This window comes from Fonsecaea multimorphosa, assembly GCF_000836435.1.
Source record: "Fonsecaea multimorphosa CBS 102226 unplaced genomic scaffold supercont1.18, whole genome shotgun sequence".
Taxonomy (NCBI): Eukaryota; Fungi; Ascomycota; class Eurotiomycetes; order Chaetothyriales; family Herpotrichiellaceae; genus Fonsecaea; species Fonsecaea multimorphosa.
In genome coordinates, this window is record NW_015971652.1 from 42,269 (window position 1) to 57,894 (window position 15,626).

General features: G+C 53.2%; 5 protein-coding genes across 5 annotated transcripts; 3 read left to right on the forward strand and 2 right to left on the reverse strand.

Moving 5' to 3' along the window:
- Positions 1 to 433: 433 nt before the first annotated feature.
- On the reverse strand, positions 434 to 1,103 carry Z520_08164 (uncharacterized protein; the record flags this gene model as incomplete). Its single annotated transcript, XM_016778661.1, has 3 exons — positions 434 to 623; positions 784 to 890; positions 1,056 to 1,103. The coding sequence occupies 3 exons, from the start codon at positions 1,101 to 1,103 to the stop codon at positions 434 to 436; spliced, it is 345 nt and encodes a 114-aa protein (XP_016630032.1).
- Positions 1,104 to 1,733: 630 nt separating this feature from the next.
- Z520_08165 (uncharacterized protein) lies at positions 1,734 to 3,503 on the forward strand (the record flags this gene model as incomplete). The annotated part of the gene is made up of 1 exon (XM_016778662.1): positions 1,734 to 3,503. One exon carries the CDS (start codon positions 1,734 to 1,736, stop codon positions 3,501 to 3,503), a length of 1,770 nt encoding a protein of 589 aa, XP_016630033.1.
- Positions 3,504 to 4,418: 915 nt separating this feature from the next.
- On the forward strand, positions 4,419 to 6,184 carry Z520_08166 (uncharacterized protein; the record flags this gene model as incomplete). Its single annotated transcript, XM_016778663.1, has 2 exons — positions 4,419 to 4,641; positions 4,698 to 6,184. The coding sequence occupies 2 exons, from the start codon at positions 4,419 to 4,421 to the stop codon at positions 6,182 to 6,184; spliced, it is 1,710 nt and encodes a 569-aa protein (XP_016630034.1).
- A 3,426-nt stretch (positions 6,185 to 9,610) lies between these two features.
- On the forward strand, positions 9,611 to 11,457 carry Z520_08167 (uncharacterized protein; the record flags this gene model as incomplete). The annotated part of the gene is made up of 3 exons (XM_016778664.1): positions 9,611 to 10,008; positions 10,156 to 10,852; positions 10,924 to 11,457. The coding sequence occupies 3 exons, from the start codon at positions 9,611 to 9,613 to the stop codon at positions 11,455 to 11,457; spliced, it is 1,629 nt and encodes a 542-aa protein (XP_016630035.1).
- Positions 11,458 to 13,112: 1,655 nt separating this feature from the next.
- On the reverse strand, positions 13,113 to 14,861 carry Z520_08168 (uncharacterized protein; the record flags this gene model as incomplete). Its single annotated transcript, XM_016778665.1, has 5 exons — positions 13,113 to 13,342; positions 13,404 to 13,775; positions 13,833 to 14,240; positions 14,292 to 14,783; positions 14,837 to 14,861. 5 exons carry the CDS (start codon positions 14,859 to 14,861, stop codon positions 13,113 to 13,115), a joined length of 1,527 nt encoding a protein of 508 aa, XP_016630036.1.
- Positions 14,862 to 15,626: the final 765 nt, after the last annotated feature.

The window sequence follows — 15,626 nt, forward strand, 5'->3', positions numbered from 1 at the left end:
CATCCTCAAGCTCGAGGTCTTTTTATTGTCTTTGGACGGCTTATATACCTAAGCATGCACATATGTACAGCATAGATAACTAGGTAGGGAAGTACGAGAATTGTGTATGTAGTATATACTCTCGGTAATATGCTCGACACTGGATTAGTCGAGGCTGGAACTATGTAACCGCGTACCTATGTACCCTGTAGTTTGGACGGTTGGACGTGTTCACTCTTGTGCGTACGCTGGTAAGCTGGTAAGCTGGAAGGTAGGAAGGCAGGTAGGTCTTGGGGCCGTCGAGCAAAGGTGTCTATCTACTCGTATCTCTGAGAGACGAGATCGGCTGAGAAACGGACCACGATGGTGTGCGTCAATAGCCGGGTGAGCCGAGCCCCTGGATCCTAATAGACCCAAGACAGACCAAGCGCAGTGGAATACCAAAGTCGAACATTCAGGCCGCCGCCCCTTGAGCGTCCTTCCGCCTCGCAAGCTCCCTCTCAACCTCCTCTGGCGTCTTGGTGCGGAGTTGCAGAGCGTGGATGCCGCCGGGCCGGTCGAGCTCCTCTTTCAGGAGTGAGTAAATCATCCTGTGCCGCGCCGGTTGCGGTTTCGATTGGAAGGATGGGGATGTGATGTCGAGACTGCCGGGTGGTGTATTTGTTAGTACAAGCGGAGAAAGATATGAGATAGTTAATTGAGGTAGAGTAAACAGCGACAATGGTGGGAGGTAAGGCGGGTTTCTTCGTCAAGTTTGAGAAGGGGAAAGCGCGGGCGAAGATGGATGAAGTATCGATAACTCACAAGAAATGCGTCTCCTTGGACGTCGAGCCTGCCATGGCCTTGTGGTGGGAATGGAGATGCGAGTCGTTCCGGATCGTGAGGCTGGTGGGATTCAATGCTTCCGTGACCTGGTTCGGCCGGGTCAGATACTACCTACCTGAAAGGGATGTGTTCGATATATGGATGAAGACTGGGCTATATTGGGGTTGAGACTTTCCAAAAACACCACAGCTTTCTCTTTTTCGGTTTTCTGACTTTGGCCCAACGACCACGAGGCTGGATCTGAAACTCACCTTTGCTCGAATCGTGTCCTCCACGGGCGTGGCGGAGGTGCTTGCCATCCTTCTTGTCGATAGTGTACGGCAAAGAGAGGCGCGAGCAGTCACATATCGCCTCATTTGGCTATTGTCCAGACCGCTCCTGAATGCTGGTGGACTGAAATGCTGGCGAGGGCGGAGAACTTGAAGAGGATGTTGGATTGAATAATGGCTGTAGCCAAAGGTGCAGCGGTCGGGAGGAGTGTAGAATCATATATGGAAGTTACTACGTCGGAGCAGTAGATCATCTGGCGCATGTAGTACGTCACACGACTCGGAGGGGTGACGAGGCTTATCCACGGCGGCTATCTTGGACGACCTCTCTGGGAGAGGAAGACCTACCTAATGCATACCAGTACAAGGAGTGCCAGAAGGGTTTGGGAGCATCAGAGAATCACAGACAAAGAAAAGGCGCTTCAACACGGTGAGGCTCTGGAAGGATTGTATGGTTACAGGACTAATATACAACTAGGATAAGCCGAACATCCTTCTGCTCCTCCTTGGTCCCTCAGCTGACATTCACACGCGTCGCCGTGGGATCTTATTTGTTTGGCGAGGCACGCTGGTGACTTCGACATTAGAAAAACACTTAACCCCAAGGCTCGTCACTCTACTCTGTGCTCATCGAGTTGACGCTCTCTCTACCTGTCCACCATGCCCGACTCAACCTCGTCCCACCTTGCCTCGCACATGGCCAAGCTGAATCCCTTCTCGAAGAAGAATGGCAAAGTCGACAACGAGGACGCCGGCGACGTCATTGATGCCTCGACAGTTGCCGGCGGTGGTCGTGGCTCGCGCGCAACCGAAATCACCAAGCATCAGCTCCGAGTCAGCCATGCCCTCAAGGCGTACCTGGTACAGCAAAATGTCATCTCGGAGCAAGACGCTGCGCTAGACAGTCCAGACCAGGTCACCGAGCCACTACGCGCGCTCGTCAGCAAGCCACATATTGAAGTCCCATCCTATATCACGGACCGATCTTATCCACTGTCTGAATATTTCATCAGCTCCAGTCACAACACCTACCTGTTGGCTAATCAGCTCTACGGCACTTCTTCTGCCGATGCCTACAGAACCGCCCTCAACACCGGATCCCGCTGTGTAGAGATCGATGCCTGGGACAGCGAGGAGAACAAAGACGAACCCAAGGTCACGCATGGCTATACGCTCGTCTCGAACATCCCTTTCCGAGCGGTCTGCGAGACGATCCGCGACGTCATTGACCAGGAAGCTAGTCAATCTTCCTCCCAGCCAGGATACAGAGCAGCTCCCATTCTCCTGTCTCTGGAGAACCATTGCGATGCCCATGGTCAACTGCGTCTCGTCGAAATCATGAAAGAGGTATGGGGCGACAGGCTGTTGAGCAAGGCCGTCAGGCAAAAGGGGCACGACGAGCAGCAAGGCGCTGACGACCAGGTGACTGTAGAGGACCTTGGGTCAAAAATTGTTCTCATCGTTGAATACCATTTCCCCAACGAAGCCAAGAGTGAGGAGGAGGAAAACTCCAACTCAGGCGACGAGGATGAAGAAATCAAACAGGCCAGAAAGGCCTACAACGAGAAGAAGAAGGCTGCACCCAGCATCATCATCCCTGAACTCGCCGAGCTAGGTGTGTACGCTCAATCAGTGAAACCACGCGACAGTTCATGGTATGGTGAAGCTGGGCTCAAGGATGGGCCCCATCATCACCTCATCAATGTCTCCGAAACCGGCCTCAAGGCCCTTATGCCTAAGGAGAACGCCAACATTGCTCGCCACAATGCCCGACATCTGATGCGGGTGTATCCTAAGGGCACGCGGATCTCTTCCCAGAACCTCAAGCCGGTGCAGTTCTGGGGTATTGGTGCTCAAGTCTGTGCCCTCAATTGGCAGACCTTCGGCGCAAGTATCCAACTGAACGAGGCGCTATTCAGCGGCACAGATGGGTATGTTTTGAAGCCAGCGGCCCTCCGAGCGGGAGGATCCGGCCGACTCAACACCGGGAAGAAGAAGATACTCCGTCTCCATGTCGCAGGAGCCACGGATGTACCTGTACCACAAGGGCGTGAACCTGGTGACATCAAGCCGTACTTGACCTGCAAACTCTACCACCCTGACATCGAAGACGATGAAGCCCCCAAGCGTAAGACGGCACACTACAGACAACACAAGCTCGGGCTGCTGCACAGAGGTGAACAACCCCCAACCACGGATCCTGTCTGGGACGAGGTACTGCTGTGGGAGTACGAAGACAATGAGCTGGTGTTCCTGCGGATGCTCATCAAGAGCGATGACAGTTTTGCCATAAATCCGATCTTTGCCGTGGCTGCTGTGAGGTTGCTGTATGTGTCCCCGGGCTGGAACTTTATTCGCATGCTGGATTTGAAGGGAAGGGAGACCACATGTTCGATTCTCGTCAGATTCGAGATCGAGGATGCAATATGATGGAGATGGAAGTGTCAATGGGATCGATGTCGGCTTTAGATGAACCAGCAGGACGTTCCCAAGGAGTGCATGTTCACCTACCCACACAATTCACATGCATTGCTCTTTCAAGAGATCATTCGCAATGGCGGCAGTATCGCATGTGCGGTCCAATCCGTCCTGACGGTGCTCGTCAGCTTGGATTTCTACGACCACTTGCCGGCCTTCAATGTCAGAGGTCCTGTTGGGCAGTCTTTTTCGTCAACGTCAACCTACCGGTACGCCAGAAAGGGCTCATGGCTGTGTTGATTGTACTTGTAGTACATCTGGTGGTATGCTTGGTCGTCACATCAACATTTGCAGCTCAGATATGCGGGTCACAGTTGGGGAATGAATGGCAGAGGATCGCACAGGTCATCGGCCCAGCGAATCTAATGAAGAACAATGTCGATAAGATGCTCAAGTCGATCGCAACTGCGGGGGACCTTGTTATCCTGGCCGAAAACCAGCAAAATGGCGCACTGGAGTTACAGCAACTTTCATCGGGATTGTGGTTAAGATAAGTAGCTGAAACTGGGGCATGTCGTCACATGAAGGCGTTTTAATAAATTAAATGTTAAACTTCTCCAAACGTCGTCCCTCCTCATAATTTTCACCATGATCCGGGACCTGTGTCTGATCTCTTTCCTCTTCTTGTCTTAGATTGCTTCCGAGACTAGTGCTCGAGCCCGGTATCTTCGGTGAGCGAGTTCAACGGTCAACAATGGTTCCAGGATGGGTCCTGCCCCTCCAACCTCTCGCCTCTTCAACGCGGCAACCTCACAGCTCAGAAGAGCTGGAGGCCGTATAGGAGCTGCATCGCCGCGGACAGCTCTCTCGAGCTCCTCCGGATTCTCCTCTACGATATGCAAGAGCTTTCAAGGATTCTCGATCAGGATGGCATCCACCCTCCCCTGCTCGCCCATCTTTGCAGCCATCGCCAAGCACGATCCAAAATCTCCTGCGATAATACACAGCGCGTCTGACCGTACCTTCTGCTACGGCAGTCTCCTCCATGATGTTGCTGCCGCAAAGGACAACTTGACCGCTCTTGCTGGGGGCAGATCTCTGGTGGGTGAGAGAATAGCTTTTCTGGCGGAAAACGGATATGACTATGTGGGTGCGGCACCAGTAACTGCAATTCCTGTGCTGCCCATGTTGACAATGGTCCCGAAGTGACGTTCCTCTCAATTCTTTCCCACGATGCAATCGCCCTCCCGTTGGCGCATACTCATCCGAGTTCCGAGCTGCGATACATCCTCGAGAACAGCGAAGCCGCACTATTCCTGTCGACGGAGAAGTTCCAAGAGAAGGCAAAAGAGGTGGTAAAAGAAGGACTGAACCATGTACCAAAACTGGGAATCCTCTCCAAGATTGAGACCGGAGCTCTGTCCGCCGAGAATGTCCAGATCAGCTCCAAGAGCATTGAGCATGGTGGATTCATGCTCTACACCTCTGGGACCACCAGTCGTCCCAAGGGCGTGGTTCTATCTGTGGCCAATATGGTGGCGCAATCGAGTTCCCTGATCGCAGCATGGAAATACAGCTCATCAGACCTGCTCCTCCACGTTCTCCCACTCCACCATATCCATGGCACGATCAACGCACTGTTTACTCCGCTAATGGCCGGCTCGGCAATCGAGTTCGCATACCCGTTCAACGCGGACACAGTGTGGAAGCGACTCGCTGCGCCGTTCCTCCCCAACTCCTCCCCCCCTTTACCAGACCAAAAGAAAAGGCCGATAACTTTTCTTACATGTGTCCCGACGATATACAACCGCCTTCTGGCGACTCATTCCTCCCTCTCCCCAGAAATGCAGACCGCGACCCGCACAGCGATTTCCCCTGGCTACCTCCGACTGAATATATCTGGTTCTGCAGCCCTCCCTACTCCGGTAAAGCAAGCTTGGACAGAGCTTTCAGGTGGCAATGTCCTTCTCGAGCGCTACGGGATGACGGAGGTTGGCATGGCATTATCTTGCGGATTGGCATTTGAGGATCGTGTCGACGGATCGGTTGGGTGGCCATTACCGGGAGTCGAGATACGACTTGTCGATACAGAGACAGGCAGTGTGATAAAAGCGGGCCAAGAACTGGATAAGGACGGTCAACCGCAAGAAGGAGAAATTCAGCTCCGTGGCCCCACTGTGTTCAAGGAGTATTTCCGTAACCCGTCTGCCACAGCGGCAGAATTCGTCGAATCCGAGGACGGAAAAGGAGACTGGTTCAAGACAGGAGACGTGGCAGTCCGCCAACTCGTCCCTGGAACAGGCAAGAGCGAGCAATCCCCCTGGGCCCGTGGGCCGATGTACTTCATTCGGGGCCGCAAATCCGTCGACATCATCAAAACCGGGGGAGAAAAAGTGTCGGCCTTGGAGGTTGAACGGGAACTTCTCTCGCTGCCCGAAATCGCTGAAGCCGCTGTGGTGGGCATTGCCAACGAGCAATGGGGTCAAAAGGTCGCCGCGGTCGTGGTTCTTAGCGACAAAGGCAAAAGCGGTGGGCGGGGAGGCAAGCAGTGGGGAGTGATGGACATGCGCAGGGCCTTGAAGGATAAATTGGTCAATTACAAGATCCCGCAGGAGTTGAAGGTCGTGGAGAGCATACCGAGGAATGCGATGGGGAAAATCAACAAGAAGATGCTCGTGAAGGAGGTCTTTTGAGAGGGACTTGGGTCTGTGAGCACTGAGCAGGGGAACATCTGTTGATAAGTCGATCGGGACAATATTCTATGTATGGACTGAGGAGCATCACTTGCTTCGACTGGCGGGAGGGAGTTACTAGGAAGGAAAAGCGGGAAAAATGAATTATTCGATGTCCTGTTTTCAGGACAAGGACGGCAGCGTGGGCGGCACATCTGGGCTTTGCTATCGTGACTGGCTTGATGTACAGGTAGCTGCATACACACACCCAGTATCTTGAAATACTGGTGTACAATTTGGAGAACACATTCACCACTCTAATTCCATACACCTTTTTTGGCGCCTCGTCTGCCTCCGCCCGGAGAAAGCTTGATTTGAAAGAATCAAGTCTTTTCACGGGCGAGGTAGGTAGGTTGGATGGGTACCTAGGTAGTCAATCAGTCAGTCAGCTGGTCTCAGGCATTGAGGATTGAGGATTGAGGAACCACTTTGCTCAGAAACCGTTGATAGCACAAGAGAGACTGCTGATCAAGCACCGGCCAAAGACAGGGCCTAGAAGAAGCATAAGAAGCGAATCGAGCTGGTAGGGGGTGCTTTTCTCGCCAACCTCGACGGAGGTGGTAGTCGCATGGGTGCCACGTGTGAGACCCCTGCAGGTACCACAGTTCTAGGTCCAGAGTCTCCATGTGAGTGACCGGTCAAGTTCGACGTGGAATGGAATGGGGAGTGCAGTCAGGGGTCAGGGCACAGTAGCTGACCAAAGCCTCATGCATCTGGACCCGGTAGGAGATGAAAGGTGATTGCCGACCGATAGCGAAGCGACCTTTCCCAATGCGAGCGTAGTGACGCATCCAATGGCAGGGGACGAGGTTGAGGCGTCCATCCTCACCGCCAGGAGGTATACGCGTACCATTCTCTTCACCTTCTGTCATTCACCGGTTTTCTCAAGATTGCAACCCTCTTGGACGCCATGTCTGCTGCAACCTGCGACAAAATCCCGGGCAGAACACGTGACTTGAGCCTCAGGACCGGATATCGATGCCCTTCTGTTTCAAGGTCAGCTGGTCAAATTGCGGAGACAGTGTCCACCGGCAGGTTGTGAGATTTTGGCCACTCGATTTTGCCTTGTCCGCAGCACGGCAACAAAACCCCATATCAAAAACCTGTTTTCTGTCCAAACTGGCCTCAACCCCTTATCAATTGTCCAGCTATCGTCATCATGCTCATTGTGGGCCATTTTCCCGGTGTGATTGTAATTTCTTTTGCAACACTATCTCTGGAGTCGCAATCGTCCTGTCTTCCGAACTTCTGGAGATAGGGATCCTCAAAGGATCAATGCTGCTGGATACGTCGAAGCCTGGGGCGTCCTCCTTTCATCGGTTGCTGTTGGTAGGTCATGTCCAAGACGGGTTTGCATGGCCAGGGTCAACACCTCGCCACGATGACTGACTTACCGCTCATGGTCTGACGATGAGGTACCTGCGACCCAGCCGGTGTTCGGCATGCCCACTCAGTCAAGCTCGTGTACGCAGTAAGTGGTGCCGGTTCAGTTGTGAATTGGGGTAGGATTGGGGTGGCAAAACAATTTCGGTCAGAGCGCATCTCTGTCACTGCGCCCGAGAAGAGAATGGGATGAAGTGATCAATCTGATGAAACGGATATTTAGTGAGCCATGATCCGTGTTGCTGAGATTTTCTCTCTTGCTTTTCGTATATCCAGTCAAAAGTTGAATCACGCAGAAATTAGTAGAGACCCGGATAAGGTCTTGTTGGCGATAAACACTTTCTCAAACAGCACGCCTAACACCACAATACATTTGGCGGGAGGACGTCAAGGTCTTTCACCCCAAGTGCGCCAAAGCCGGCTTGTCAATGCGGTGTTGATGACAGTAGGCAGCATGCTGCCAAAAGCCAGAAGTCACTGCTGATATTGTTTGCAGCAAGGGAAGCGCAAGGACAGACGCCACTGAACCTATACATTCAGTTGCCAATCCAAGCGGACCCTTGGACGGCACTCAGTGTCCATCTTGGAGACAAGAAATCTCATCGTCCACTTCACGACTGGCTGGAAAACCAGATCGATCTGGCATTCGATCTCGTCAAAGCACCTTTGAAGGCTCAGTTGTGAGTGTACGCACTCGGCTGCAATATCGCATTATATGCCACTCTTGAACGTAAATCGCAACAAGAAACCAAATCTTGCTCCGAACAACCCCGCACTGACTTGTTGATAGCCCGGCAGCAAGATAGGGTGCGACTCTCGGAGTCTCACGGGCTAAATGGCCGATTCACGGTGGCGGTGGGGAAGGGGGAGAGTGCGGTCAGGCAGTCGAGCCGACGGCTCGGGAAGACAGCACCTGGTCCACGAGTATGAAGGAGAGAGAAGCTCGAGCTTGCTGTGTTCGACTTCGAGTTCTGTGTATTTTGTCAACCAGTATGGACCGTGTTGTAATATCTACTCGGTAGGTATGATTGAATGATTTCAGGCGCAGAGTAATAGGCCGGCCAACTTGCCGAATACGATAGGATCGCGGAGTAAGGTTAATCCGTTTCCAAGATCACTGGCAACAGCTGCCACTCGTAACTCGTCAAACAACACGAGCTTGACGAGGCACACATCTTCGAAGGGAATCAATGTGCTTGACGACACATCCTTGCCACGAACGCATCCTGACCGGCTGAGGGTGTTTGCTTCACCGACTTTCTCAATATCTGAAAGCTATGTCATCCCCGGCCGAACCAGTTTCGCTTTGGTGCTGCCTCTCGACCTCTGGGCACAAGTGATATCAGCGTGCAACGTCCAACGATGAATCCTGGAAATCAGGACGGAATACATGTGTGAGTGCCTCGCGTCTTCAGACTTCGCAAGACCCCTAGTCTAGGTGGCACAATAGCCGACCCGTTCCGCCAGACACAAATATTCGGGGGATGAAGTACCCTCAGTCCATTTGGCGAAAGCCTGCAAAGTGCCGCTTCCCGCTCATTCCTGGGCAATGAGGCTGGCACCAATACCATGAATCTCCTGAATTAGGCAGAATTGGTCTCCCTCTTTTTACTCCTCTTGCAACCTCCAATTACAGGTTCATCCGGCCATATTCCGACGTGAGTCCAATGCATTACCCCAGAAATTCCCCATTTTATCTCCGGCACCTCAATCTTCGTGCGCTTCTTTGCGAGAAGCCAAACTTTACATCTCCATCCTGCGCGAATTGTATCTGGTGACCTGCAGGACGGCAGGTGAAAAGTCGGTGGAGAACAACCCGCTGGCCATGAAACAAGCTCTGAGCTCATTCTTCCCCGCCATGGCTTTCCAAGTATCCCACGTCGAGCTCGAGCCCACGAACCTCATAAAACGGTCTTGGAGAAGAGTGATTTCCGACTAAACGGTGCTCCTACATCCTGTGAATAAATCAAGGGCTCGACTTAGACGTCTTCATTGTTGCTAATCATGAAAATCCCAGCCGTTGTAGCAGCTGTACTTCTTCTCAGCACGTTCACAGAGGCACAGAACTCTTCCTCTACCGTCCCCGTCATCAATCTCGGTTATGTGAAATACAGCGGCTACCAGAATGCCACCGCCGGCATCAACTACTACCGTGGCATCCGTTATGCTGCCGCTCCCACAGGCGAACTACGCTGGGCAAAACCCGTGCCTATCGAATATATGAACAACTACAACGGCCAGACCATCAATGCTTCAACTCTGGGTCCTGCATGCTATCAATCCTCTGCGAGGTCCACTTATGCTACTCCATCAGCACCACAAGGACAATCAGAGGACTGTCTGCTTCTCGACGTCCTTGTGCCTTCCAAGCCTGTCTCCACAGCCTTGCCTGTACTTTTCACGTAAGTAGCATTTCTCTGGACCAGTTTTTTAACAGCTGAGGCCAGTGATATCCAGTGGCCTGTCGGTCTGGCTCTTCGCTGGTCTTGCGTGATCCAATTCCAATCTATCCAGATATACAGATTTTGACTATGGAAATTCTAATCCAGCATCCACGGTGGTGGCTACGTTGGCGGCAGCGCGCCCTTCTCCTACCCGGGCGATGCCCTGGTCAACCGGTCTGACGGCAACATCATCTATGTGGGTATCCAGTACCGTTTGGGAATGTTCGGGTTCATGGGCGGGGATGCCATTGCTGAGAATGGAGCGCTGAATGCGGGCCTTCTCGATCAACGAGCTGCCATGGATTGGGTCCAGCGGAACATCCGTGCTTTTGGTGGTGACCCAGGCCGGGTCACGATATGGGGAGGTTCGGCTGGTGGAGGCAGTGTATCGTGCCAGCTGATCGCCAATAGCGGTTCTGATTTTCCCCCCTTTGCGGCCGCAATTGCAGACCATCCCTGGTGGCAACCCCTGGCCAACAAGAGCACGCAGAACACCCAGTATAACACGGCTCTGAAGCTATCAAACTGCTCGGATATCAATTGTCTTCGAGGGCTGTCTTCTGCTACGCTGGGCAACCTCAACCAGGCAGTGATAAATGCGACGTACCCAGGACCTGACAATGCATACGGCGTCTACTACTGGGGTCCAGTGGTGGACGGCAAGTTCATCCGCGACCTCCCCGACCAAGAATTTGCAAAAGGCAACTTTTACAGGGTGCCCGTGATCACCAACCGGGACGCTTACGAGGGCTATATTTTCTCCAACATGACGCAGACGTCTCAGATAGACGAGACGATAGATGTGAGTTTCGACCGGGCCCTCTCTTCCATTTTCCTAATCTGCAGCTACTGACACATCACCCCTAACAACAGGCCGAAGATCTCTTCCCCTCCGCTGGGCCGTCATTTTTCTCCCGCCTCTACTCGCTCTATCCGCGCAGTAAGTTCAACAGCACCTTCTACCAGCGCCAGACCTGGTTCGGGGACTTTATTATCAACTGTCCGACCTACTACATGGCCTCGTCGATGGTGGATTCACTCTCCAACAGCTCGGCGGTGTTCAAGCTCACGTTCGCCGCCGGGAGCGAGCTCCACGGCGCCACCAACCCTTTCATCTCGTCCAACGTGACCAACTACCCCAGCGCGAACAACCTGACGCTGGCACACATCATGACCAGCTACTGGGTGAGCTTCACCGTCTTCCACGACCCGAACCCGTTGCGTGTTGCCGGCGCCCCCTACTGGCCGAGTTACATCTCCGGCGCACCGGGCTCGACGGCGGAGGGTGAGGGCGTGGGCTTCACGGTCCAGGCCGTCACGTATAACAGTATCAGCGCGACACCGGATCCTGACGCGGCTGCGCAGTGTGACTTTTTCAACTCTCGGGGATGGCAGATCAGGAATTAACCGCAGTTGCGAGAGGTATGCACGATTGACACAAATCTATGGAGGGGCTATATGTATGTTTTCTACCTAATAGCCATGTAGTGAGTTCGTTTGCGAGTCAAAATGCGGTACATCACGAAATAGGAATCCCTGCCCGGATATATCGTCCACGCGTACTGCAGATGTGTCGGTACAGCGGTTCCGTGAGATGAGTGTGTGCGCGCGCGTGGCACCCCTGCCTCTCTGCCTGTTACGCGAGTGTCGATCTGCTAGGTTCAGACGCATCTCGACGGGGGTGTTCTGCCCTCCAAGCTAAGCGAACGGGCAGTACATACATATCTTCCGACTCGAGGCGAGCTTCAGGCCTGTCTGGGTCTGGGGTCGATTGAGTGCCCCGCGCCTGGTCTGTTCTTTCCTTCTTCTCCTTTCTACTTACCTTCTAGAGCTCGGAGATTGGGACTGGGATTTCCAGCCCGACGGTATATACCTCTCCACGCCCAGTGACTCCTCCAGGCAAAGAAACTCCGCCCGAAGCGTTGTATACCTAGCGGCGGTTCTCTACACAGGTCTGGCGCAAGCAGCGCCGGGGAGCGGTACGAGTACCCAATCCGGACTGCACAGAGACGTTGCTCGCACCTACTACTTACCCTAGGTTAGATAGAAAGCGGGGTTCCCTGGAGTCGGCACTCGTCATTACTTGGTACCGTATAGCAGGGACTGTAAAGGCTAGGGGAGGCTCGATCTACGTAGCAAATAATGACGACGTCTGATCCGTTACTCACCCACGTCGTCTCTCCCGCTTCCCACGGGTCTTCCTCCGACAGGAATTTCTCAAAGTGGCGAAGATAATAACTCGTTACTTATCTCCCGGTTATATATGTACCGGTACCTACCTAGGTATGCAATGCATATATGTCTACCAACGGACGCTCCGAGTACACGACAGGGTAAAGTCGTACGTGAAGCGGTGGATGGATGGTTCGTGAGTGGATGGATGCGTGGGTCTCGCCGTGCCCCCTTCCCCTCCGTCCGCGCGCCGGAGGAAAATCGGACGGCCTCCTGTGGGCCGGAACAAATTGGCGTGTGGAGGGGGTGCAGCACGTAAATCCACTAACCCGGTACGGAGTATGGAGGACGGAGTCCATTACCCCGGTTACAAATAGTAGACACTGGCAAAGTATGAGGATTTTGAAGAGAGGGAGAAGAAAGAACAGGAGGAAGAAAGGACCTTGTGCCGAGGTAATATGTTTCTAGGTTTTCAGGTACTGGATTGCATGCCAGCCTCGTTGGGTCATGCGCGTGTGCGTCTCCAGCATAGGTACGGTACCCTTGGCGGATGCAACCCTACCTACTTTCTCGCTATCTTCTCTTCCGAGTAAGTGGAACTGTTGAACAAGTAGCCCTAGTGCATGACTCGAGACGATATGCAGTGCAAGCGGAATATCTTCCGTGACCAGTCTTTCTATCGTCAAGGATTTCAATCTGCGCTAGTGTCCGAAGTACATTTCGTATCCGCCACACAAAATCTCTAAGACTCGATTCTGACTAGTAAAATTGCTTGTCCTGTTGACCTGTGGCCCTCACCCGGAGTGTATTCGCAGGAAGTCGACATTTTGTCAATGTCATACAGGCGGTCTTGTTCCTTCTCGTTATGATACCGACCATGGCCGTGCCTACTACAGCATGTAGCGGTAATCGGGACTCATATCACCCATTTCGGTCTTCTCGTACTCTGTAAGCCCGACATCGTGCGACTTCTCTCTATTCCGATTTTGCGTCAGGCAAGCCAAGAAGTAGATGATGCAGGCGACGGCGCTGAGGCAAATGAATCCCATGCAGATGCTGTAGCCTTTGTGGAAGAAAGTCTTTGCGTCGGTCGCCTCGAAGCTGTAACTCGCAATGATACCTGGGACAAACAAGTTAGCATCTCGTTTAACTCGTGAAGCCTTGGGCTACCAGTAACTCACCTCCGATATTACCGAACCCAATCTGCCACGCTGTGCCCACCGCGCGGCGATGGTGACCCCCAAGGTTCATCGAGAACCAGCACACAATGACGGGCATGGCACTGTACGTCCCTGACGTGATCATGAACAGTGCACCGTACTCCAAATCGGTGTTGTGGTGCTCCGTCATGAGTATCGCAAAGCCTGCAATGGCAATGAAAATGTTGATCATTGCGAACGCGAAACGGTGACGGAGACGATCCGAAATCGCGGCAGTGAGCATACTCCATCCAAACGCCGCCGCCCACGGAGGGACCGAGTGCAGCTGGGTCTCAATGGCGCTGTATCCGTACGTTTTGATGATGGTGGGAGCAAAGTAAGCGTAACTGTAGGCTTCATTGTGGGTCAGTTTGTTTCTATGCCTTCACATGGACCGCCGGATGCACCTACCGGGCACAATCAAGCCAAAATACATGAACCCGCCTACGATGATCTTGTAGTCTTTGAAGCAGTTGACAACATCCTTGAATGTGATGCGTCGCTCGAGGGCCGACTTTCCCTGATCATCACGGAGGCGAGCCTTGATGTACTCGCGCTCGGGCTCTGTCACCCATTTGGCATCTTCGGGAAAGTCGGGAATGGCGAAGAACCAGACAAAGGAGACGACACAAGTAAGACAACCTTCCAGGATGAAAACCCATCTCCAACCGAGATAGCCTTCCATGCCGTTCATTTTGCCAATGGCAGAGGCGAGCAAGCCACCGAAAGCCCCAGCGAGGGTGGTACTAGCAAAGAAAAATGTATATCTCTTCTGTGCTTCATGTCTCTTGTACCACATACCAATGAGATAGAATGCCCCTAACGTATGTTAGACGTATGAGATTCGCATCGGTTTGGACAATCACGCACCTGGAAACATGCCGGTCTCAAAGAAGCCAAGGAAGAATCTGGTGGTAAGAAATCCGCCGTATCCTTGGACTAGACCTTGACAAATGGTAACCAGGCCAAAGCCAAACATGCAGATGGACAGCCAGACATGGGGCCGGAGTCTCTTGAGGATGATGTTTGATGGGATCTCAAAGACTACGTAGGGGACAAAGAAGATGGTCAGGGCGGTGCTGTACTGAGTGCCGCTCAGGCCAAGATCTTTTTGAAGGCCAAAGATGGCGGCATTGGCGACGTTGGTTCGATCCAGGAAAGCCAAGAGATACATGATTGACAGCACGGGAACAATGCGCAGGTCAATCTTGGTGAGGAGTTTCCGTTCCGAGACTCCTGGCGGCAGCATCGCTACCTCGCCGTCTCTGTAGCCGGCAGCTGGATGGGCCAGATCTGGGTCATAGCCCAGCTGGTGCTCACCCATGCCATTCGTGTCATTGTAGGCATGCTGGGCCTTCTCATCTGTTGCATTGATTAGATGGGCGACAATGGGGTATTGGAAGAAGCTGACTTACTGGACCCGTCTATATCGAACCGCATGATGGGCGACCAGGACGACGATTTAGGTATGGGGAAGTGATGCGATGACGAAAGTCCTGGGGGAAGGAGAAAATCAAAATGCGTCTCTAGGCGGGCAGCGGGTCTCTTTGTAGAGTTTCAGAGAGCCAGCCGTGCCAAAAGCCGGGTTGGAAGCCGCAGGAGACTAGAACAGGAGCTTTGTCCGAAGCGAGGGGCAATGCTGTTCTCTGAAGCTCACACTGTATTTGGCGAGCGGTGGGGTTGGGAAGAGAGTGGCGGTTTCCAGAAAGAAAAGGTGTTTGACTGCAGCTTTTGTCCTGGAGACGGCATGGATGCTACATTGCATTGTGTGAAGAACTGGGTTTGAGTGGTCCAAGCGGCGGCTTGGCCGCACCAAGAGCAAGCCATGGGCTGGGGAAGACAAGCAGAGGGCAACTTGTCAAGCAACAGATGACTCGGGGCAGCCTAGAGGCCTAGGGCCCGTGGAGAGAGAACCACCCGTTATGCTTAAACAAGCTTAGCAGTGGCGTCTGCCCCGCAAGTGAGAGGAGCAGAAGATGCAAAAAGACCCGGCGAGAGACCGACGAGGCCGGGGAGGTAGGGTGGGAGTGGATGACCGATGGTGGATGATCGCGATAGTGGAGGGCGGAGAGACGAGGCAGAGAGAGGAAGCGAGAAGGAGGAGGAAATGACGGGGAAGATGCGGAGGAGGAGAGGAAGGGAGACCCGGAGGCCCGGTTAGGCTCGGTAAGCTCACTCTGTAACCAGACAGATAGGTAGATACGA